The following is a 24,177-nucleotide window of genomic DNA, read 5'->3' as shown; positions in this document are numbered from 1 at the left end:
ATAACTTTTAGTTTAAAAGTCAGAATAAGGCCCGTTTGTTTTGGGACGACCCTTAAGGTCAGTAGTTTATGATTCTGCGTTTAACTCAATTTTGCCATTTTTGGTAAAATTCGGTAATTTTGTCACCTAATCGCTTAATTAGTGCGAATTAGGGTTTTAAACGTTTTTACTCAGTATTTATATGTTTTGTAATCGTAAGAGGCAAATCAGACTATTATCAAAAAACACAGACATTTTGTCAATTTTCTCTTCTGGCGGATTCCAGTTTTATCTCATTGTGGATTCAGGGAAACCCCTCGTGGATTCGAGGTTTACTACCAGAAACTAACAGTTTAGTTTCTGTTTCATCAAGAGAGCATCGTGTGTGCTTTTTTTTAGGCTTCCGCGACATCATTATATAAAAGCTGAAGCATTAATACCAAGTTTAATGAAATGAAACTGTATGTGCCCACCTTTCAACTAGAGACTAGTGGTCTAGTTTTCATTTTATTTATAATAAAAAGGTAGCAAAAACAGTTTAAATTTCAGGTTTGGACTGTATTAATTGACAGTTTAAATTTCAGGTTTTGACTATATTAATTAACTAGTGTCTCCTCATCATATGAGAATTGTAGCTCAGTCTCTTTATTGTTATCTTCTGCAGCAAATTAGTACAGTGGTCTAAATGAGAAAACACAGGCTTATCTGGGCATATATTTACTATTTAGCATCCGTGGAGAGAAAAGAACACAAATAGAGAAACAAAACTATCAAACCGGTTAATATCTAGGTATTAAGGAAAAGCTTTTTTTTTTTTTAATTACAATTAAGTTTCATATTTTTTTTTTCAACCCTATTAAAACATCAAAAAAAATTTAGTAGTAATATTATTATTCCGCAAAAGAAGATTTATAATGGATACCAAAGCACAATGGCCATCAGTATTGAAATGGGTGCATATAAATTTACTTTATGTTACATGAAAAGCAAAGACTCCATAAGACGCATGGAATAAAGTTAATAAGAATCGGAAGTTTTGCATTTATGAGAAACAAAATCCTTGACCTGTGCTATCAACTGAGACGACTGAGGCAATTCCGGAAACACATAAAACGCATGCATCATGTCTGGATACTCGATTAAGCGAGCCTGTTTCCCAGATTTCTTCAACCACTCATAGTAACTCCTCTGCCGATCCTGTAACGGGTCGAATCCCCCAACAAACACAACCGTTTCCGGATACTCCAAACCCGAAATATCAACCGCGTTGGGCCCACTCACATTGACTGCTTCACGATCCTTATCCGACCTTGAGGCAAAAACACCTTCCAAAGCCAATCAGTTCGTTCCAACCAAACGATTGGAATCTGTTCTCTCCTCTCCTCCGAAAAACGGTTGGATCGAAATCAACCCGATAATTTTAACGACCTGGTCCTGGAACTGGAACTGGATTTGCCACGGTTCTTGGCAGATCCGTGAAGTGATGAGAGGTTGGGAACCACCATCGTGGTGGTGGCGGCTGGGCTTCACGACGGAGCTAGGAGGCTGTGCCTCGTTTACATCGAAGAGAGGGTGAGACCGATCCAGAGTGAGAGAGGTTATAGGTTTTGGTTTTAGAGAGAAGTTGAGGCTGAGATATGAAAGGCTTCGGCCATGGTGGGGAGGATAGGTGGTAGAGGGGTGGATTGGCGGTGAGGGTTTGGAGTCAAAGGAAGAGAGTGAGAGACCGGATTAGAGAGAGAATAAACTGAGGGTTTTTTTTTTTTTTTTAATATTTTAAATTTATACCAAACCTTTAGCCGCGTTTAAGGAAACGCAGCTATAGACATGGTTTAAACCGCCTTTTACTGAAACACACGCATCTGTAGGCAGGCTATCAAAACGCGGCTATAGACCCTTTTTAAAAAAAATAATTTGTTCAACCTATAGCTGCGATTAAAACTTGCGACTACAAGGAAACACTATAGCCGCGTTTTTGCACTAATTTAGTTGTATTAAAATGGCGGTTGAATGATTAAATTTATTATTTTTTAAACAAGTTTATAATAAAAAAATATTAAGAAATTTATTATATATAATAATCATTAGGAGTCATGTGAAGTTTGAAGAAGACATATATCGGATTATTAGCAGCAACACCACTATCTGTAAGGTTAAATTCTCTCACATTTTTCTCGGGGTCTATAGTTTCAATGTAATAAGTTGGAAGATGAGTTGGGGTAGCTAAGGTTGCTATGCAAATATCTAAGAGTAAGGCATTCATGCTTAGGTTGTTCTTTACCTATTTTCATGACCAAATCAAAGTAAATGTTAGTACAATTCAGCCCCATCATTTGCAGTCACTTTCTCATCCAGGGTTAATCTGAATAAAGGAAAAAAAAAAAAAAGTACCAAGGTTAAATCCCGATCCTACGATTTTACGATCCACCTACCTAAAACGATCTAAATCTTTTAAAGATCTTAGTGATCGTTCAGGATCGATAGAATCGTACAATTCTAACCATCTCAAACGACCTTCGTTTCTTGTAATCTTCTTTACTTGACAGAAGGCTTTGTAGGACTAAANAAGAAGACTTCAGATGCTACTCGAGTGTCCAATCTGTTCTTTAAAGAAGTTGTGCGTTTGCATGGAGTGCTAAAGTCCATCACCTTGACCGGGATACCAAGTTCATTAGTCATTTCTGGCGAACTTTGTGGAAGCGTTTTGACACTTCCTTGAATTACAGCAGCACTAGTCATCTACAGACTGATGGCCAGACAAAAGTGGTTAATCATACTTTGGGGAATCTGATTCGGTGTATCTCAGGTGAGAAGCCCAAGCAGTGGGATCTTGCGTTGTCCCAAGCAGAGTTTGCATACAATAGCTCAGTCAATAGAAGCACTGGTAAGTCTCCATTTACCATTGTCTACTGCGTGCCCCTAAAACACGCTTTGGACTTGGTACCTTTACCTGAGCTTCCAGGAGTGAGTCAAGCAGCAGAGAATATGACTGACCGTATTCAGGCCATGCAAGAGGAGGTGAGGCAGAAACTAGAAGCTACAAATGCTAAGTACAAGGAGGCTGCTGATAAGAAGAGGCATGAGAAGATCTTCAATGTTGGGGATTTAGTGCTGGTGTATCTTAGGAAGGAGAGATTTCCTGTTGGTACCTACAACAAATTGAAGGACAAGAAGTACGGGCCATTTCAGATTACTAAGAAGATCAACAACAATGCTTATGTGGTTGCTCTTCCTCCAGATATGAGCATTTCTTCTACCTTCAATGTTGCTGACTTGTATGATTATCATCCTCTTGATGAACCGGATAGTGGGAACTCGGGGTCGAGTTCTTTTCAAGTGGGGGGGACTGATGTAGAACAGACAGCACATGCTTTCTTGGAGCAGCAAGAGCACAGGAAGTCACAACGCAAGATCAAAGGGGGGTGCCAGTAGGGGCCATAAGAGGTAACAGTGTCGGAATTGCATGAAATTTGACAGGTTGAAGGGAAACGGCGTTCTGATCCAGACTCATGATGCCATGAACGTTGCCAAATTTTAGGCAAATTCCTTCGTTAAGGCCCCGAAAACAATGTTTTTCTATTTATAGTAATATTTGTTTTTCCTTAATAACTTTTAGTTTAAAAGTCAGAATAAGGCCCGTTTGTTTTGGGACGACCCTTAAGGTCAGTAGTTTATGATTCTGCGTTTAACTCAATTTTGCCATTTTTGGTAAAATTCGGTAATTTTGTCACCTAATCGCTTAATTAGTGCGAATTAGGGTTTTAAACGTTTTTACTCAGTATTTATATGTTTTGTAATCGTAAGAGGCAAATCAGACTATTATCAAAAAACACAGACATTTTGTCAATTTTCTCTTCTGGCGGATTCCAGTTTTATCTCATTGTGGATTCAGGGAAACCCCTCGTGGATTCGAGGTTTACTACCAGAAACTAACAGTTTAGTTTCTGTTTCATCAAGAGAGCATCGTGTGTGCTTTTTTTTAGGCTTCCGCGACATCATTATATAAAAGCTGAAGCATTAATACCAAGTTTAATGAAATGAAACTGTATGTGCCCACCTTTCAACTAGAGACTAGTGGTCTAGTTTTCATTTTATTTATAATAAAAAGGTAGCAAAAACAGTTTAAATTTCAGGTTTGGACTGTATTAATTGACAGTTTAAATTTCAGGTTTTGACTATATTAATTAACTAGTGTCTCCTCATCATATGAGAATTGTAGCTCAGTCTCTTTATTGTTATCTTCTGCAGCAAATTAGTACAGTGGTCTAAATGAGAAAACACAGGCTTATCTGGGCATATATTTACTATTTAGCATCCGTGGAGAGAAAAGAACACAAATAGAGAAACAAAACTATCAAACCGGTTAATATCTAGGTATTAAGGAAAAGCTTTTTTTTTTTTTAATTACAATTAAGTTTCATATTTTTTTTTTCAACCCTATTAAAACATCAAAAAAAATTTAGTAGTAATATTATTATTCCGCAAAAGAAGATTTATAATGGATACCAAAGCACAATGGCCATCAGTATTGAAATGGGTGCATATAAATTTACTTTATGTTACATGAAAAGCAAAGACTCCATAAGACGCATGGAATAAAGTTAATAAGAATCGGAAGTTTTGCATTTATGAGAAACAAAATCCTTGACCTGTGCTATCAACTGAGACGACTGAGGCAATTCCGGAAACACATAAAACGCATGCATCATGTCTGGATACTCGATTAAGCGAGCCTGTTTCCCAGATTTCTTCAACCACTCATAGTAACTCCTCTGCCGATCCTGTAACGGGTCGAATCCCCCAACAAACACAACCGTTTCCGGATACTCCAAACCCGAAATATCAACCGCGTTGGGCCCACTCACATTGACTGCTTCACGATCCTTATCCGACCTTGAGGCAAAAACACCTTCCAAAGCCAATCAGTTCGTTCCAACCAAACGATTGGAATCTGTTCTCTCCTCTCCTCCGAAAAACGGTTGGATCGAAATCAACCCGATAATTTTAACGACCTGGTCCTGGAACTGGAACTGGATTTGCCACGGTTCTTGGCAGATCCGTGAAGTGATGAGAGGTTGGGAACCACCATCGTGGTGGTGGCGGCTGGGCTTCACGACGGAGCTAGGAGGCTGTGCCTCGTTTACATCGAAGAGAGGGTGAGACCGATCCAGAGTGAGAGAGGTTATAGGTTTTGGTTTTAGAGAGAAGTTGAGGCTGAGATATGAAAGGCTTCGGCCATGGTGGGGAGGATAGGTGGTAGAGGGGTGGATTGGCGGTGAGGGTTTGGAGTCAAAGGAAGAGAGTGAGAGACCGGATTAGAGAGAGAATAAACTGAGGGTTTTTTTTTTTTTTTTAATATTTTAAATTTATACCAAACCTTTAGCCGCGTTTAAGGAAACGCAGCTATAGACATGGTTTAAACCGCCTTTTACTGAAACACACGCATCTGTAGGCAGGCTATCAAAACGCGGCTATAGACCCTTTTTAAAAAAAATAATTTGTTCAACCTATAGCTGCGATTAAAACTTGCGACTACAAGGAAACACTATAGCCGCGTTTTTGCACTAATTTAGTTGTATTAAAATGGCGGTTGAATGATTAAATTTATTATTTTTTAAACAAGTTTATAATAAAAAAATATTAAGAAATTTATTATATATAATAATCATTAGGAGTCATGTGAAGTTTGAAGAAGACATATATCGGATTATTAGCAGCAACACCACTATCTGTAAGGTTAAATTCTCTCACATTTTCTCGGGGTCTATAGTTTCAATGTAATAAGTTGGAAGATGAGTTGGGGTAGCTAAGGTTGCTATGCAAATATCTAAGAGTAAGGCATTCATGCTTAGGTTGTTCTTTACCTATTTTCATGACCAAATCAAAGTAAATGTTAGTACAATTCAGCCCCATCATTTGCAGTCACTTTCTCATCCAGGGTTAATCTGAATAAAGGAAAAAAAAAAAAAAGTACCAAGGTTAAAATCCCGATCCTACGATTTTACGATCCACCTACCTAAAACGATCTAAATCTTTTAAAGATCTTAGTGATCGTTCAGGATCGATAGAATCGTACAATTCTAACCATCTCAAACGACCTTCGTTTCTTGTAATCTTCTTTAACTTGACAGAAGGCTTTGTAGGACCTAAATGAAAAATAAAATCTCAATAGACCAAGTTTTTCCACCCTAATGTAGAGAGTGTTAGTTGGACCTAAATAAAAAATATCTCAATAGAGTGTCACATTTTGAGATTTTTGACATTTTAAATGATGCTTACAAATGAAGGTAGTGATATATGGTAATTATATCAATGAATGTATAATTTATGTGATTATTTAACATACCAATGTGTATTTTTTATTTTTTTCTCAAATAATGTAGGATCTTATGATCTACGATTCGATCCGATCCTACTATCTACAATCCAACCTACCTCTCATAATCCTATGTAAGATTCTGATTTTGACAATCTTGCCATAGGGTGAGTTATTTCCGCATGGGGCAAAAACTTTCCCTTTCACCAAACGAATTATTAGGCAGAGGAATCGAAAATTGTCTTATATGAAAGGGTCAGTACTCTTGGCATCTTGCACTCAAAAAGTCACCAAAATTTTATTTTAGAGTTTTAAAAGTGGTATGAATTATATTAATCTGTATGATACTTAAAACGTATGGTTTTAGACTTTTTAGTGTTATTATAGATCATATTCATGTCAAGTGGAGTGAGGACAAGTACTCACATGTTCTTGTATATGTAAATGCTTACATTTTGTTTTATTTTATTGCCTAGATATCATCAATATTTTTTCTTTAAAAAAAAAAAAAACTTTTCAATTTCAAACATGACTTGTAGGACCTAAATAAAAAATAAAATCTTAATAGACCAAGTTTTTCCACTTTAATGTAAAGAGTATTAGTTGGACCTAAATAAAAAAATATCTCAATAGAGTGTCACATTTTGAGGTTTTTGACATTTTAAATGATGCTTACAAATGGATGTAGTGATATATGGTAATTATATCAATGAACGTATAATTTATATGATTATTTAACATACCAATGAGTATTTTTGTTTTTTTCTCAAATAATGTACAATCTTACGATCTATGATCTGATCCGATCCTACTATCTACAATCCCACCTACCTCCCACAATCTTATGTAAGATCCTGATTTTGACAATCTTGCCATAGGGTGAGTTATTTCTGCATGGGGCAAAAACTTTTCCCTTTCACCAAACGAATTATTAGGCAGAGGAATTGAAAATTGTCTCATATGAAAGGGTCAATACTCTTGGCATCTTGCACTCAAAAAGTCACCAAAATTTTATTTTAGAGTTTTAAAAGTGGTATGAATTATATTAATCTGTATGATACTTAAAACGTATGGTTTTAGACTTTTTAGTGTTATTATAGATCATATTCATGTCAAGTGGAGTGAGGACAAGTACTCACATGTTCTTGTATATGTAAATGCTTACATTTTGTTTTATTTTATTGCCTAGATATCATCAATCTTTTTTTCTTTTTTCCTTTAAGAAAAAAAAAAAAAAACTTTTCAATTTCAAACATGACTTCATTTTTTTTTTTTTCTCTTTCACCAGTCTTTTTCTTTTTCTTTTTTATTATTTTTTAAAAATAAAATTTTGAGTCTCCATCCACAAACATAATTAAGATTTTTTCTCTCAAAAAAAAAAAAAAAACTTTGTTTCTAGAGTTTTGAAGTACTGTTTTGTGTGGTTAAACTGTCGTTTTCCTTTTAAAACTTTACAAAACCTTGTTAATTGATTTTTGTAAGTCCTGTAACATTCATGATGTTGATGGATGGGGCTCAGCAAAGAAGATAAGCTTATATCTAAGATGAATAGATAGGCATGGACATGTGGTGGGTGTTGCCGTGTTGTAGAGGTTGGCTTAGTTTGTGATTCTTGTGATTTATTATATGGAGGAGATTTATTATATAAGATAATGTCTAAAATTCTAATTTGACTTTGAGATGTGCTACGTTCACAACATTTTTACAATATTTTTATAATAAATTATAGGTGGTTAGTTGTTATTGGCTCAAATTTGAATCTAACATTAAGATTACTTTTTTACCCTAACAATAATAACCAGTAACAACCTATCACTTAGGATTTGTTGTAAAAATATTGTGGACATATCATCTCTTTTTGACTTTATCATAGTATTTTTGCTTTGTTCAAAAAAGGATTCATTAACCACCAAGAAAATATACTCTTTGACCACCAAAAAACAGTTATTAAAATCTTATAATTAAATAGACAATATAAATAAAGGTTTGGTAGCTTTACCCAAGAGTCGTCCCACATAAGAAGGGACTTTGAATTAATTTGAGAAAGCCTTATAGAGATTTTATTATTTGTGAGTCCTATTTGAGTTTGTACGCATTTAGAGATCTCTTTTTGATATAGTGAATTAATTCATCTGCTACTCCTTGTGGACGTAGGTTATTGTCGAATCATGTAAATCACTGGGGTTCTTCTCATGTTTGGGATTGTCTTTTTTTTTTTTTTTGGTTTTTTCTTTGTTCCTATTAATTATTTGGAAATCTTTCAAAAACCAATAATAATTTTTATAATTAATCTTGTGTTGAAGTGTCACCAGAGACACTTTCTCGCAATAGTTTGGTATTTGATGTTAGAATTATAATTAAATGATTAAATTTATCATTTCTTAATAGTTTAAGCTTTTGGGACTATTAATAATTTAATATAGTATTAGAGTAAGAGATCATAAATTTGATATTTGGTTTTACTCTACCTTCCATTTAAAATATTAAATATCTCACATATTGGGCCACACTTATTAAGGGGGGAGTTTAGGGCCACATGTGAGGGAAAATATTAAAATTATGGTTAAATGATTAAATTCACATTTTCCTAATAGATTGAGCTTTTAAAACAATTGATAATTTAACATTAGAGGTGACAAAATATCTAAAAAGGAGAAAAAATTGTATAATATACCCTGAGTAAAGAGAGTATGCCCTTACTCTTGAGTAATTATTAGGTACTTTTAGAGGAATGAGCAACACGCCATTGTATTTCAGGAGTATCGAATACTTTTGCCTTACTCTTGATGAAAAAAAAAAAAAAAAAAAAAAAAAATCCTACTCAAGCAATGAGCATAATGTTGTTGCAAGCCCTTACTTTTGTTGAAAATTTTAAAAAGTGTGTCGAGGATAATAAAAAATATACCAAAAAAAGAGAGAGATTAATATACATATTTATACTATGAAGTAGGATTAAGAAAGAAATTTGCATTCATTTGGGTATAATGTAGTTTCTGGTAGTTGATTTGCATAGTCTTTAAGTATCATGTAGTTTCTAGGAGCTAATTTGCATAGTCTATGTCATAAGTGAGACAAAGCTAAAAAGTTATTTATTCATCATATAGAAATTTCACCATTTATCACATTTAGTGTCCGTTTGGAATAGCTTATTTAGTTGAAACTGAAAACTTTTTGCTGAAAACGTAAAAAAAAGTCAAAAAATAAGCTGAATAGTATAATGAGACCTATAAATAGTATCAAAAAGTGCAGTGAGACTCATAAATAGTAGCAAATATAAGCTGAAAGTGGAGATAAACTGAAAAATTCAGCTCATCCCAAACACACACTCATTTTAGTTGACAAAAAAAACCCTTCCACTAGTGTAATGCCACCACTTTGATTATATGGAAATGTTAAAAAATGTCATAAGGTATTGGTTTAGGAACCATTTTATGTGAAAATAATAAAATAATTAATTCTAATAAAAATGATGTCAAAACTTTCCTAATATGATTTATTAATAATGAGAAATGTTAATTAATACTCTAAGAGCATTGGTTTAAGAATTATTTTTAGAAACATTTTATTAGGAAAATAATAAAATAACAATAAATATTGTTGACAATTTTTTATATTTTTCATAAAAATAGTATCAAAACTTTTCTCTTATAATTTATTAACAATTATCCTATAAATATATGTTAATATGACTAGTTAGTAATTGTTATAAAAGCATTGCTAACCTAACCCTTATAGGCTTATTATAAACTCATGCGCTGTCTTTTCTTTTATGATGTATTTATTTGACAAGGTTATACAAAGCCAATTAATGCACTGGATTACCTTATCCGGCGGGATTACTATGTAGCTCAACATTGATTGTTATGGTTGGCAAATGAGTGCTGTTTACGTACAGTTTTCTGAATATTTTCATGGCCCATATATGTTCGTACACAAAATTGAATGTACAATTGGTATGACAACGCTCTCACGACAAAAAATTGAATGGTTAACGCTAGGGTTGTCCACCAGAACCCGTACCCGACCAAACCGAGGCGAACCGTCCGATCCGTATCCGAAACCGGCCGACCCGACACCGGTGACGGTCGGCAGCGGGTTTCAACTTCCAAAAACCGAGACCGGCGGGTCGGTTGACGGGTCTGCTCTTCAAAATCCGATTCCAACCGATCCGACCGCCTATATATCGGAAACACCCACCGATTTTCTCAGGTATGAGGATTTCTGATCATTTCTCGACAGGTCCGTTGAGATCCGGCGAGATCTCGTCGGGATCTCAACAGATCCTTGAGATCCGGCGAGATCTCTTCAAGATTTGGTGAGTGCGTTTTGAAATCTTGCTCGATCCGGCCATGTTTCGGCCAGATCTAGCAGATTTCGGCCAGTTTCGGCTTGATTTCGCCTGATTTCATCTTTCCCGAGTCCGACCGATCACCGACCGATCCATACCCGATATCCGAGTCGCCGGAACCGACTCATTAACGGTCGGCGGCGGGTCTGGATGTTGAAGACCCGATGTAGTCGGGTCGGTTCCGGGTTGGGCACAAACCCGACCCGGACCGACCCGTGGACAGGCCTAGTTAACGCTGGCAGCAGGCTTACATAATTTAATGCTGCCTAATGGGCATGGATAGCGCTTTCACTTCAAAGTAGAAACAGCTTTTCAAAGGTGACAGCATGCTTACATAATTTCTACGAGTTTTGGAAATATCTGGATTTGGTAATATTATTTATTTATTTATTTTTTTAGATGGCGATTTGGTGATATTATTAAAAGGTTGATGAATCTATTAAGTAAATCACTTTCCTGGTTGATTCAACAAATATCATCATCACTAAAGTCATTGTTGATTATTTCAATTTCCAACCACTAATGGTGAAATCAAGGACTAGAGTTTTATTTTCTTGGTCACGCAATTGTGGAAATTTGATCATATTACGATTTATTGAAAGCTCTCTCTTCTTCTCTTTCCTTGTAAGTCGTAACCCATACAATTACATGCACGCACGAGCCAAGAAACATAGCACCACAAAACAAGGACTAAAGTGTTCAGAAATTTGACTAAAGAAACGAGATTTAAAAAAATTTCTATTGAATTAACAAAAAGAATACATGGAAGCTAAATTGGCTTTCATTTATCAATTACAAATCACCCACCAAAAAAAAAAAAAAAAAAAATTTGTGTCAGTGTCAGGTTATCTTACCTAACATTTTATTTAGACAAATACTACCAAAGAATAAAAATGTGGGATTTTTGTGTCCCATCCTCGATGTTACAACATTTTAATACAAAGACTCGGTTTATGTCAAATGCACTAATACACTAGACACATTAAAATACAAACATGTGTCTGCATTTTAATATGTCCAGTGTATTGATGCATTAGATATAATCTCAACCCTTAATATAATATTAGCAAAAAAATTATATGCTTAGTCTACTAAGACCATTCGTTTTGTGAGTACTGGTGGCTTGATGATCATGAGCATGTCCGGCGGGGGACTTTGCATGGCGAAGGTGCCTTTCTTGGGAGAGTAATTTTGCAAACCTGCAACAACATTAATTATATGCTTTTGCATTAGCTTAATGTGAAAACTAAAAACAAAACTTTTTTCTAAAGAAATTGTAGAATATATATAATAAGAGTTTGATATATCTATTTTTAGTACCTTATGAGGGCAGCTTCATTAGTTTCATGGTTAGAAGCCTCATAAACTCCTGTCTCCAAGTTCACCCTAGCAACTGGTTTCTTTAGCAACTCTTCACCAACTTTCACAAGATCATCCATATTTTGTTTTGTGGCCACGTCCACAGAAGTTACTGTCCCAACCAAGGTATCGTCCTGCATTGTTTTGATTCAAAGTTGTCTATGTTAATTAAGTGAACAAGAACTTTTGACTTTTATACCATGAATTTTATTAAATAAGACTTGTATAACAATGTGTCAATTCTTAAATACAAAACAAAAAATGTAAGAAAAATATCAAAGTTTTTATTAATTTTACTATAAATGTTTTCAAACTAACGTTGTCATAATAAATGTGATCATTGTCACTTCAACACATAATAAATAAATGTTTAAATCATTTTTTTTTAAAAAATTCATGACTAAAAAGTCTTGATATACAATAAAAATCTCACAATATTCTTATGATACATTTATTTTTAGTTGTAGTGGATTTGTGTATAACCTTATTTTATTGACCTATGATGAATTGACACCTCAACTTGTTGAGAAAATGTTGTGAAATTTTTTTATGCCCACAGAACACAATTGGTGAACATCGATTTACATGATTTGTGTAATAAAATATGTACTAACCCCTAGTCTCACTCAAAGAGTAATTAAAAAATTTATTTATTACTATATTATTGATGTGTCATTAATTGCATTCATTGACATGTAAGTTATAATTTTTTTTTTTGGGTAATAAAATTGATAATAGTTGTAGTATTTTCTTATGTATGGAAGGTTTGAATGATATATATGTACCTGAATCCGTAGGTAACTTTTCTCAGAATGAAGGGCTTGAAAAACCACAGAGAGGTGGACATCAACCATGTCTGCACTTGCGTGAGAAAATACATCAATAATTGGGGTGGAACCACCACTTGTTAACCAATCCAGCAAGCCCCACTTAGCTGCCTTGTGTGCCCTATATTTTCCTTCGGCTTTTTGTGAGCCAGTTCCTAATGATATCACTAGAAACCTTCCATAGTCCATTGGTTTTATTGGAAAGAAGTCAGAACTTCCTCGAATGATTTGCTTTGTCACTTCACCAATGGCAAGTAAAGCCTGAAATTGCACCAATTTAGTAATACTAGAATAATGGTTAAAAGATTAAATTTTCTATTTTTTAAACAAGTTTATAATAAAAAAATATTAGGAAATTTATTATATATAATAATCATTGGGAGTCATGTGAGGTTTGAAAAAGACATATACCGGATTATTAGCAGCAACACCACCATCTGTAAGGTTAAATTCTCTCACATTTCCCTCGGGGTCTACAGTTTCAAAGTAATAAGTTGGAAGATAAGTTGGGGCAGCTGAGGTTGCTATGCAAATATCTGAGAGTAAGGCATTCTTGCTTGGGTTGTTCTTTACCTGTTTTCATGACCAAATCAAAGTAAATGTTAGTACAATTTAGCCGCATCATTTGCAGTCACTTTCTTATCCAGGGTTAATCTGAACCACTACATATATTGTGGAAATTAAAGAAAGAAAAAAGTAATGGGGTAATTAACCAATTAAAAAACCATTTTAATGAGAAGAAGACAAACCTCATAGCTAGAAAAAATGGTTGGCTGGAGTCTTTTGATGTCAAATGTTGGAATAACAACATTAGTCAATGTCTTTTCCAATTTAGTATGTCCTAGTTTTTCCTTAACAAGGTTATGCAGATATTTCCCATCATACTTTGGTCCAGCCAGAGCTTTGATAATCTTTGAAAGATGAGGAAGTACTGGACAACTGCAATTTGGAAAAAATAATATCATGTTAAAAACCAAAACAAATGGGGTCAAGTCAATAATCAAACATATATATATATATATATTTTTTTTTTTTTTTATTGATATTTTTATATCTCATACTCTAATTTTTACCTGTTCTGTGGGTGGGGTCAAGTCAATAATCAAACATATATATATATATATATTTTTTTTTTTTTTTATTGATATTTTTATATCTCATACTCTAATTTTTACCTGTTCTGTGGGAAGATATGAGGGCAGTGGTTTAGGTAGAAATCCTTGATATCCTTGGCAGCAAAGACAGGTCGGTTATTTTCATCTGGAGCAGCTAGCATGGCAGTGACAAGACCACCTGTGCTTGTTCCTGAGATAACATCAAAATAATCTGCTATTCTTGCATCTTCACCATCCAGTTTCTGCACCATACATAAGCAAATATAGAGTAAGTACTTGGAAAGATTGCATGTTGAACCCTTATAAATGATTTAACAAAGCAGAACTTCACTAGTGAATGAAAAAAAGTGTTGAATTTCATTAGGTTTGTGGCATGAAACATGAATGATTAATATATAATATATTTTTCTACCTGAAGTTCAGATTCTAAAAAACTAAGGATAGTTCCTGGGATAACCCCTCTTATTCCACCACCATCAATGCTGAGAACAGTGATTAGGTTTCCATAAGTTGGAGGTTGTAGGGGTACATTTGTTGAGCCCATTGGGACAAAGATGCAGGTAAGGAGAGAGAGAGAGAGAGAGAGAGAGAGAGAGAGAGGATTTAAGAGCTTTAGAGAAACTATGAACTTTTAAGGAAGTTTAAAAGAGAGGATTATGTGACTTGATATGTCTTCTTTTCATGGAAGTATGTGTATTTATAGTACTTCTCAGACATCTCCTTGTCCAAAAATTCAACCGTGTCATTGGATTGGGCCATAAGCCTTAAAAGAAAGTCATCGGATCAAAGTGTTTCAAATTTGACCAGTAACTTGTACCTTTGCTGATATTGTTTACGTACATATATACTGAAAATTCATAAGCCAATGTAGTGATTGGAAAGTTCGGGTGAAGATCAAAGTGTTTCAAATTTGACCAGTAACTTGTACCTTTGCTGATATTGTTTACGTACATATATGCTGAAAATTCATAAACCAATGTAGTGATTGGAAAGTTCGGGTGAATTACAAGCATTGCCTCTTACATTGTCACAAAAATTGTCCCTTTAGGCTATGTCACTGTAAGTGAGAATTGTAGGTGAGACCACTTCAAAAGAATTGTAGGTAAGCCCGAGTTTGGTTAGACCATAAAGGCAAAATGGGACTGGTTAGGCAAGAGGCCTAAAAAAGGCGCTCATGAATGGCTACCCCAAGTTAATCCCTACCTAGTGGCTAAAATTAAATTTGTTATTATTCTCAAGCTTTGCTTTTGCTACATTCAATGGCTGCAACATTCAAGAATAACAAGTCTTTACATTTTACATGTTAATTTGATTCGAAAAAGGCAGTGCCTCAAGTAACCAAAAGATGTACTGGATATATACGTGCGAGTAGAATATTCACATAGAGAAAAAGAAGGGAAGTCGAGAAATTAATATAATATAGTGGAGCTCCTATGTCATATTAAGGGCTCCATTGGAGTTTTCCCAAGTATTATTTTCCTAACATGATGATGATGTTGGGGAGATAAACACGTTAGACTCAATTGGAGTTTTCCAAGTATTATCTTCCTAACATGATGGTGATGTTGGAGAGATAAAACACTTTAAGTAGACTCTTTGAGTATTTAATTTATAGAGACACACTTAACTCAAAAGATTTAACTATGAGCTCAACTATGTTATATTTGTAAGGTTGAAATTTATCAACCATCTTGTTGGCTTTATTCCGTGCCAATTTGCTTGTAATTTAACACTTAGTAACCTTGTATTTAGGTGGGATTATTGTAAGGGTAGTGTGTAAGAAGATGTGAAGAAAATCTCAAGTATGTGCAAAGAAGCAGAGCTTCGCGGTTAGGACTCGCGGGTGGCTCGCGGCTACAAGCCGCCAAATGCAGGCACATGAGATGCACACAAGGAAGCTGAAGGGTTGCGCCAGCTGTTGCACTACAAGACAAAAGTCCTAAGCTGGCCAGGCTGTTATGCCGCGACTTGAACTTGTGACTTGGACAAGCCGCGAGACCAAGCCGCCAATTTACCATGTTTGGCAAAAACTGTCTCTTCGTATTCATTTCTCACCCCACTATATATAGACCTTTATACCCACAATTTAAAGAGAGTTTCCAGAGAGAATTTTTGTAAGAGAAACCCTAGAGAAAAATGTAAAGTTGTTATTTACAACTATGTATTTTGTTGGCTTTTATTCCGTGCCAAATTTGATTGTATGTATTTTCAATCGTTTATACCCTGTATTTGTTGTGGGATGTGTTGTAAGGGTTGTGTGATAGAGAGTGTGTGTGAAGACTCAAGCATTTGGAGGCTGAAGGATTCTCGCGGGTATGTCGCGACCTAGCTTCCCGCGAAGTGAAGCATGTGCCCTGCACATGCTGGAATGCGAAGAGTCAGGCCAGGTGGAGATAGCTGTCTCTCGCGAGTATCTCGCAGGTAAGGCCTTCCCGCGAGACACCCGCGAGACATGCTGTTCTGCCAGCCTGTACTGAATGACTCACACATTTTGCACCTATCCTATATATACCCTCATTACCCACAAATGTTGAGGAATGCTTCAGAGAGAAAACCCTAGCCAAACACATTGAGAATTAGAGATTGTCATCCCCACCTTTCTCTATACAATTGCTTGTGGTATCTCCTCAACCCTTTCCTCTTCATTTCCACACCATTGAGAGGTTGATAGCCCAAACACTTACCACATCCTTTGAGAGTATTGAGTGACGTTTTGGTGCTGCTGGGAAGCATTGGAAGAAGCCTGGAATGGCAGATGCAACATGGAGCTTGTTGCGGGATCCGGGGTGCTAGACAAGACACGGTTCCGAGAAGCCTTGTTGGAGTAGGAGCTTGGAGGGCTTATGTACATTGGGTAGATTAGGCTTGGAGGGTCTCTTGCTAACTCATGTATCCCAACTGATTATTTAGTAGATCGATTTTCGCTTGGAGGGCGGCGGAGAGGTTTTTCGCTGAGGTCTTCGGTTTCCTCTTCGAAAACACGTCTCGGTATTTTCTGTGTTTGCATCCTTCTTCCCTACTCTTGTTTATTTCATTTTTACTGCTGTGTTGCTTTAAATATGGATTAGAGTAGGTATATTGCTTTTACGCTTGTGTTTACACTATTCTGCACTTAGTATTAAGTTAGTGTAAAATCAACCAAGCCGTAATTTTAATTGGGGGTCTAAACGGCTCTTGTGTTTTCAACACATTTACGAGCTTTCAAAAAACAAGATTGCCTCATCTCTAATCTTTACCTTAGAGACTCTACAAATTTCTCTACTCTCTTCCTCTCCATTGTTACATCCTTAAGAGGCCATTGATTAAATCCTTATCTCACCACACCTACGTCTGTGAGAAGGTTCATTTCGTGCTAAGGGAAGCAGTTTGGAAGGAACCAATATAGATTGGTTGATGCTATGGTATAGTAGCGGAATCCGCGAAGTTAAAGAAGAAATAGATTCGGCGTAACCTCGTTGGAGTAAGAAGCTTGGAGGGCTTAGGTACTTGGGTAGATTAGGCTTGAAGGGTCTTCTACTGTTCATGTATCCTAACTACATTCTTTAGTGGATTATTTACCGCTTTGAGGGCGGCGGAGAGGTTTTACGCTGAGGACTTCGGTTTCCTCTTCGATAACACATCGTGTGTTGTCCGTGTGTTTGCATCTTCTTTCCCTTTATCTTTGCCTTATATTTACTGTTATGGATGTGTTTATATTTGGCTTAGATTGTTTATCAATTCTGTTGTGAGCTTGTTATCATGTTCTGCACATTAGTTGTTTGATATAAGGCTTGAATTGGTAACTTTGTATTTGGGAGTCTAAACGTTCAAGGGTGTTTTATACACATTTTGAACTTTCAATATTAACCACTTATTATTAATATTATTATTTAATTTAGGACTTCAATAACGTCTATACACCCAACAGGTGATCGTATCATCGGAAAGTCTTTTGAGGAACTTGTTAGAATTCAATATTCAAACAAATGTGTACAATTCAATTACATCTAATGCTTAAAGGAAATGCGAAATGTTAATGATTGTATAGTATTTCATGATAAAAGAATATACATAGGTGCCTTTATATAGGAGGCATATGTGTGCAGTACAAGTAAATATGTGTGCTATACAAGTAACCTAATTTGGGCCTAAAGCCCACAACACTATATACGTTAACACGAAAAACTTGATAATTCTATTGGCCTTATGAATTTTGTCTTCAAATTGTGTTGAATTACCTATGTATCTATACCATTTTGCAAATCCGACATGCATGGTTATTCATTCTTAAAAGATTTGATTGTTCTGTCAAAAAGGAAAAGAAGTAAGTCTTATAGCTACGATACTTAGTTTTGGTAAATTTTCCAGTTGACATAGTCAGACCTTTGAGAGCGTTGTCTAGGTTATGCTTCCTTTTCTCTTTGGCTAAAACAAACGTGAAGAAAGGGCAAATGGAATTTTAAATGTGAAGAATATTATATCCATTATCAGAGGATAACTTGCAAAGGCAATTCTAGTAACTGAGTACTTGTTAGAATTCAACAATTCAACGTATGTGTACGTACCATTCAATTTCAAGCGCTGCATAAAAGAAATGTAAAAGCTTGGTCATTCTATTGGCCTTATGCATTGTTTTCAAAACTTGATCATTTCTAGGACCTTTAGCAGAGATTAATGAAAGAAAAAAAAAATTACAGTAGAGATTAATGAAAGAACTGCAGCATGAAATTATGCGACTTGTCTCTAGTGCTTAAACTAATAGGAAAATGGTAAATTAAATCATTTAGCCATTATTCTAACCATAAGTAGTTCATGTTGAGAGTTTAATTACTAAGTTTTTTCTTGACAGGAACATAGATTTAGCACCACCTGTTTAGAATTTTCTATGGCAGTTTTTGACTTACTGCATTTCCAATCTAGTATTAATTGATATTTGTATTGCTGCAATATTTTTAAATAAATTATTTGCAGTTTACTAGCAAGGTAGGAAGAAGATTAATTTATGTTTAGAGAAGGGAACAAATTAAGTATGAAAATTGATAATATCTTTCCTGTCAGACCTTATCACATTAGGAATAAGCATGATGACAACATTTGAAAAAGACGCATCAACATACATCACAGAAGACCATCCTAATTTAAAAAAAAAAAAAACATACATCATAGAAGCAAGTGCACGGGTGGTATATAATAAATGATATATTACTTTATTTTGTTATTTATTTTTATACAAGATAGAAATCTACTCTAGCATAGTTTAAGTATATATATATATATGTGTGAAACTCCTTTTTGAAAACTTGAAAGCACTTATATTTTTAGAGTGAACATTGCATTAAAGGTGCGTAGTGATAATGATATATTCCTAAAGGTTTAAAGCTTGGCTTTTTTATTTTTATATATATACATATATATATATATTTTTTTTTATATTAGGAAAATGCATAAAAGTGGAAGCCAAATAACTGAATAAGTAAATTGTGAAAGATGAGTCTTCTATTGCCCAATAACATTCTTGATAAGGGTAAGTGCGCCCATACCCGGCCGCAAGACATTTTTTTAATGCATGGCTGAAGGCTTGCAGCCAGAACTAAGACAGTACAATTCACATGGACGGCTATAGATCCAACTCAGGATAAACAAAACACCAATTAGAATAAATACTAAAAACAAGAACAACAATAATAAATAATACATTAAAACTTAAAGCTCAATCTGTCTCTCACAAGAGTAGCTGATATCTTTACCAAACCTCCTCCACCAAGATGTTTTAGTGCATTAGCTGCCAAATTCAAGTTGGTCTCCACTCACCCAAATGAATTTGTGAGAGGCTGTTAGAATATAAGCCCAAGACGCTTAGGCCAATTATTTTAGGTCTCCACCACACTTATATTACTTATACAATGTATCTTGTCTACCTATATAAAAGGCAGACCTCTGTACTTTATTCTATATAGTTTCATACAGTCTTTTAGACTTTAACAAGAGGACTCAAGCAAATTACTGACTAGGCTCCATTTCATTGCACTGGAAGCCTGTTCAAAGTTCTATGGAAATATGTTACATTAACTTTATATCATTTCAGCAGTTCTTAGATTAACATCAGTTGCGTTTCGCATCTCATTTCTACAGTGATGAGGTGTCGCGACAGTACTTCTCTTTTGAGAGTAGCTTTGCTAACCTGCATTATTTGGATAAAAGCTATTGTTATTATTAACAATGCAGATTTTTTTATACTTCGCAAAAATTTGAATAATCTTACACCTTATGAGAGCCTCCTCATTAGTCTCATGTTTCGAAGGCTCCAGATTACCCGTCTCTAAGTTCACCCTTGAGATCGGTTTCTTTAATAATCCTTCTGCAACTTTGCAAGATTTTCCATATTCTCCTTGGTGGAAATATCAACAGAAGACACTTCTCCCTTCAGTGTATCATCCTGAAATGTCAATGTTAAAATAATTTTTAAATGATTAAAGTTGTCTTTTTCTATAGACTTAAACTTTTAGAACAAGTGGTAACTAATTTGTCACTCTCATATTAATGTGCCAAACATGGGTATTGACTATCAAGTTACATCCCTTGCACTTTTTGGACTCAAGGCATCAGTTAAAATCAATCAATGAAATACTGAATTTAATAAAACTTGTGTATAGTAGTATCTGCCCACATTGGACTTAAGCATTGAAGTTTAATTATTACCTGAATTCGGAGGTAGTTATTTTCACTATCGAGAGCTTTAAAAACAACAGAAAGTTGAAAGTCCACTATATCAGGACTTGCTTGAGTGAACACATTCACCAATGGGGCAGAGTGACCACTAGTTAACCACCCGAATATACCCCACCGAGATGCTTCTTTGGCAGTGTATTTCTCTTCAACTTTTGCTGAACCAGTTCCTAGTGATAGAACCAGAAATCGACCATAATCTGCTGTCTTTATGGAACTGAAGTTAGGACTCCCCCGGTTAATCTCTTTTGTCACTTCGCCAATGGCAATCAAAGTCTAGAGAATCATATGAGAATTAGACAATGATATTGATAAGAGAGTATGATTTCAGAGAGAATAAAAAAGCGACGTATACTAAACTCATTACCGGATTATTAGCAGCTACACCACCATCAATAAGATTGAATTTTCTCACTCTTCCAGTTGAGTCTTTGGTATCAAAATTATGGGCAGGGAAATATGTTGGGGCAGCTGAGGTTCCGATGCATATATCTGAAAGTAAGGCATCAAAGTGTGCATGGTTCTTCACCTAATTAAGGCATGGATACAAATATATGTTAGTTCATTTTTGTTTATGTGAAGTGTTAATTCCTTCTCATTAGACTGGATTAATTTCAGGTAAAGTTAAAAACTTGGATTAATTTAAAAACCTCATAGCTGGAGAAAATGGCTGGCTGGAGTTGTTTGATGTCAAAGGTTGGGATTACCACATTGGTCAGTGTGTGGCGTAATTGAGTATTCCCTAGTTTTTCCTTCAGAAGGCTATGAAGATACTTTCCATCGTATTTTGGTCCTGTTATGGCTTTGATCAATTTTGTTGCTTGCGCAAATGGGGAACTGTTGCTTAAGCAGATTAGTATAGTGTTATTTAATATGAAATAAGACATAGTGATAGCATGAAAAACATTGAGGCTCAATTGTTACCGATCTTGAGGAAAGATTTTGGGTCCATTATCAAAATAGAAGGCCTTGATGTCTTTTGCAGCATACATGGGGCGTTTGTTTTCATTTGGTGCAGTTAGCATGGTAGTCAAAAGACCTCCTGTGCTTGTCCCTGCGATCACATCAAAATAATCTGCAACTCTAGCTTCAGGGCCATCAATTTTCTGCACCACAAGGTAAAAATTGTAAAAAAAACCATGTGAAAGAAATAGTCATATGTTAATTGCCATTACTATTTTGAATAACTTACATGTAGTACCACTTTAGTCAATTTTTATAAAGCTCAAGCTTGTCAAATGGTCTTCTGGAAGTTAATCTACACGCATGGCTTGTAAGTGACTATATTGGGATGAAAGTTACTAATTAAACCCATTTTTTATTTGGAAAAAAAAAGCAATTATGCAAGCTACCAATGATTGATTTCTTTTTCCTATTAAATAAGAACTTTAGATTGAAAACTAATATTTCAACTTTATACACATAGATGACATGTGCCAACTGGCTGGTATATAACAATATTGTAACCTGTAACTCAGAATCAAGGAAGCTAAGTATGATTCCTGGAATAATCCCCCTTATTCCACCTCCATCAATGCTAAGAACAGTAATGAAGTTTCCATGTGTTGGAGGCCGCAGGGGTGATATTTTTTTTTTCCATAAGGGACTGGGATGAGAATATGATTATGGGGCTAGGAGGTTAATTGTGCTGCCGGAAACTACATAGTGCCAATCTATTTATAATCCTTTAAGCTTTCAAGAACTGGTTAAGAATCAACATTTTCATCATTTTTATGGGACTAATAATGCTGTAATAAGGAAAGGACCATATGCATACATAGTGGTTTCTTCAATATGGTTTGAGTTGATACGTAGCTTTATCATTGACAGGAACAACAGAGTATTCCATTTCCTTATAGTGATCTTTCTTTAGCAAAGAAGAAATTGCATCTTAGACGCTACATATACAGGAATTGTAGTTGAGACTCCAGGAGAATTGCAGGTAAGAAGAATTAGGTGAAGTGATATCCTAATGGCAATATGGATAGTGGATTTCATTATCTAGCAGAAGGAATTTTAAGGCGGGCAATATATTTTGGATTTAAATATCCTATCCAATGACTCTTTTTTGGTTTAATTTCAATAAGTTTAGGATATAAATTTTTTCACAATTTCTTTTACAACAGTGGAGATGATATGTTATGATAGATGTATAATAAAATGATATTACTAGTGTGAGTCCATGTAAAAAAGTTAGGCACATCTCTAATATTGTTCTTTTGATTTTCAATCTCAAGTTGTAGTGCGTAAGTGTCCATGTGCACACTCTAGGGCAAATGTCTAGTTGTTGCGCTCAATAATTGGAAAACATTTTAATCACTAGTTGAAATCTGGATTTTTTCCACAAGTAGTGGCAACCTATGATGATTGGAATGCAGAAAGTTCAGTCATTAGATCACACCGGTTTTTGAAAGATACAATTCATAATGATGTGCATTGGGTCACATTTCTTAGGTCATTTAGGCTGTGTTTGGTTTATGTAAAATATTTTCTGGAAAATAAATATTTTTCGTAAATGCTATTTTCAGGAAAGGAAAATGTATTCAGGTTGTTTAGCTGTCTTGGAATTCGTTTTATAGAAAATCAATTATGGTGTTTGTTAATATTCTAAAAATACTATTTTCCTACCAATTTTTCACATTTTCTCAGCTTCCAAACAAATTTTATATCACAAAATCCACCACCACCCACACATTAGCACCCACAGAAAATCTACCACCACACAACAAAATAAAAAAAAAAAAAAAAAAAAAAAAAAAATCAGAGATCAAAGACAGAAAGTAGATTGGTGAGTGGCAGATGATGAGATCGAGAGGGCTGCGGCGACGAGATCAAGAGGAGATGATTTGATCCAGAGGAGGACGACGCGATCTAGAGGGCGGCGGCGGCGATGGCGATGATCAGACCCGATTCAAAAATCAAAGGCGCGATCTTGATAGAACGATCTCGAAGGTGATGATCTGACCTAGAGGAGGACAGCGCGATTTCGTAGGCGTGATCTCGAAGGCTCGATCTCGCCGCCCGGCACGTCTGGGGTTTGGTTCGATCTAGCTCACTCTCGTCGGCACATCTGGGATTGGATCTGGGCTTCATTGACGATAGCTCTCTTTGTCCTTCGGCTTGGGCTTGGCATGAGTGGTGAGAGTGAGTAAGGAGAGAAATTTTCTGAGGAGAGTGGAAATGGTTTGAAGTGAAAATATAAATAAAAAATCATTTCCGAGTGTTTTGAGTTATTTTATGGTCAAAGGGAAAAACCATTTCAATTGATTGAATTTACTGGTTCAATTAAACACTCAAGTTTTACGGAAAAACATTTCCGGAAGTAATTTGAAGCCAAAACAAACACAGCCTTAGTGTTCGTTTTGAGCAACTCATACTTATCTTATCAAAATCTATCATCTCATAGGTATGGTTGTATATTACTAAGGGTCTGTTTGGATACAGCTGAAAACTGAAAACTGAAAAATACTGTAGCAAAACAATTTTTAAATATGTGAATAGTATTATGAGACCCATTTTTAATAAAAA

General features: G+C 35.2%; 1 protein-coding gene and 1 pseudogene across 1 annotated transcript; both read right to left on the bottom strand.

The window, feature by feature from the left end:
- Positions 1-11,365: 11,365 nt before the first annotated feature.
- LOC112038897 (patatin-like protein 2) lies at positions 11,366-14,621 on the bottom strand. Its single transcript, XM_065776664.1, has 7 exons — positions 14,357-14,621; positions 14,005-14,186; positions 13,579-13,768; positions 13,241-13,402; positions 12,788-13,090; positions 11,964-12,136; positions 11,366-11,842 (listed from the first exon to the last, which is right to left on the bottom strand). Exons 1-7 carry the CDS (start codon positions 14,486-14,488, stop codon positions 11,719-11,721), a joined length of 1,266 nt encoding a protein of 421 aa, XP_065632736.1. The 5' UTR covers positions 14,489-14,621; the 3' UTR covers positions 11,366-11,718.
- A 4,973-nt stretch (positions 14,622-19,594) lies between these two features.
- LOC112038894 (patatin-like protein 2) lies at positions 19,595-22,414 on the bottom strand (annotated as a pseudogene).
- Positions 22,415-24,177: the final 1,763 nt, after the last annotated feature.

Source organism: Quercus suber, unplaced genomic scaffold (assembly GCF_002906115.3).
Source record: "Quercus suber isolate HL8 unplaced genomic scaffold, Cork oak 2.0 scaffold_138, whole genome shotgun sequence".
NCBI classification, from domain to species: Eukaryota; Viridiplantae; Streptophyta; class Magnoliopsida; order Fagales; family Fagaceae; genus Quercus; species Quercus suber.
This window is presented reverse-complemented; position numbering and strand designations above follow the sequence as displayed.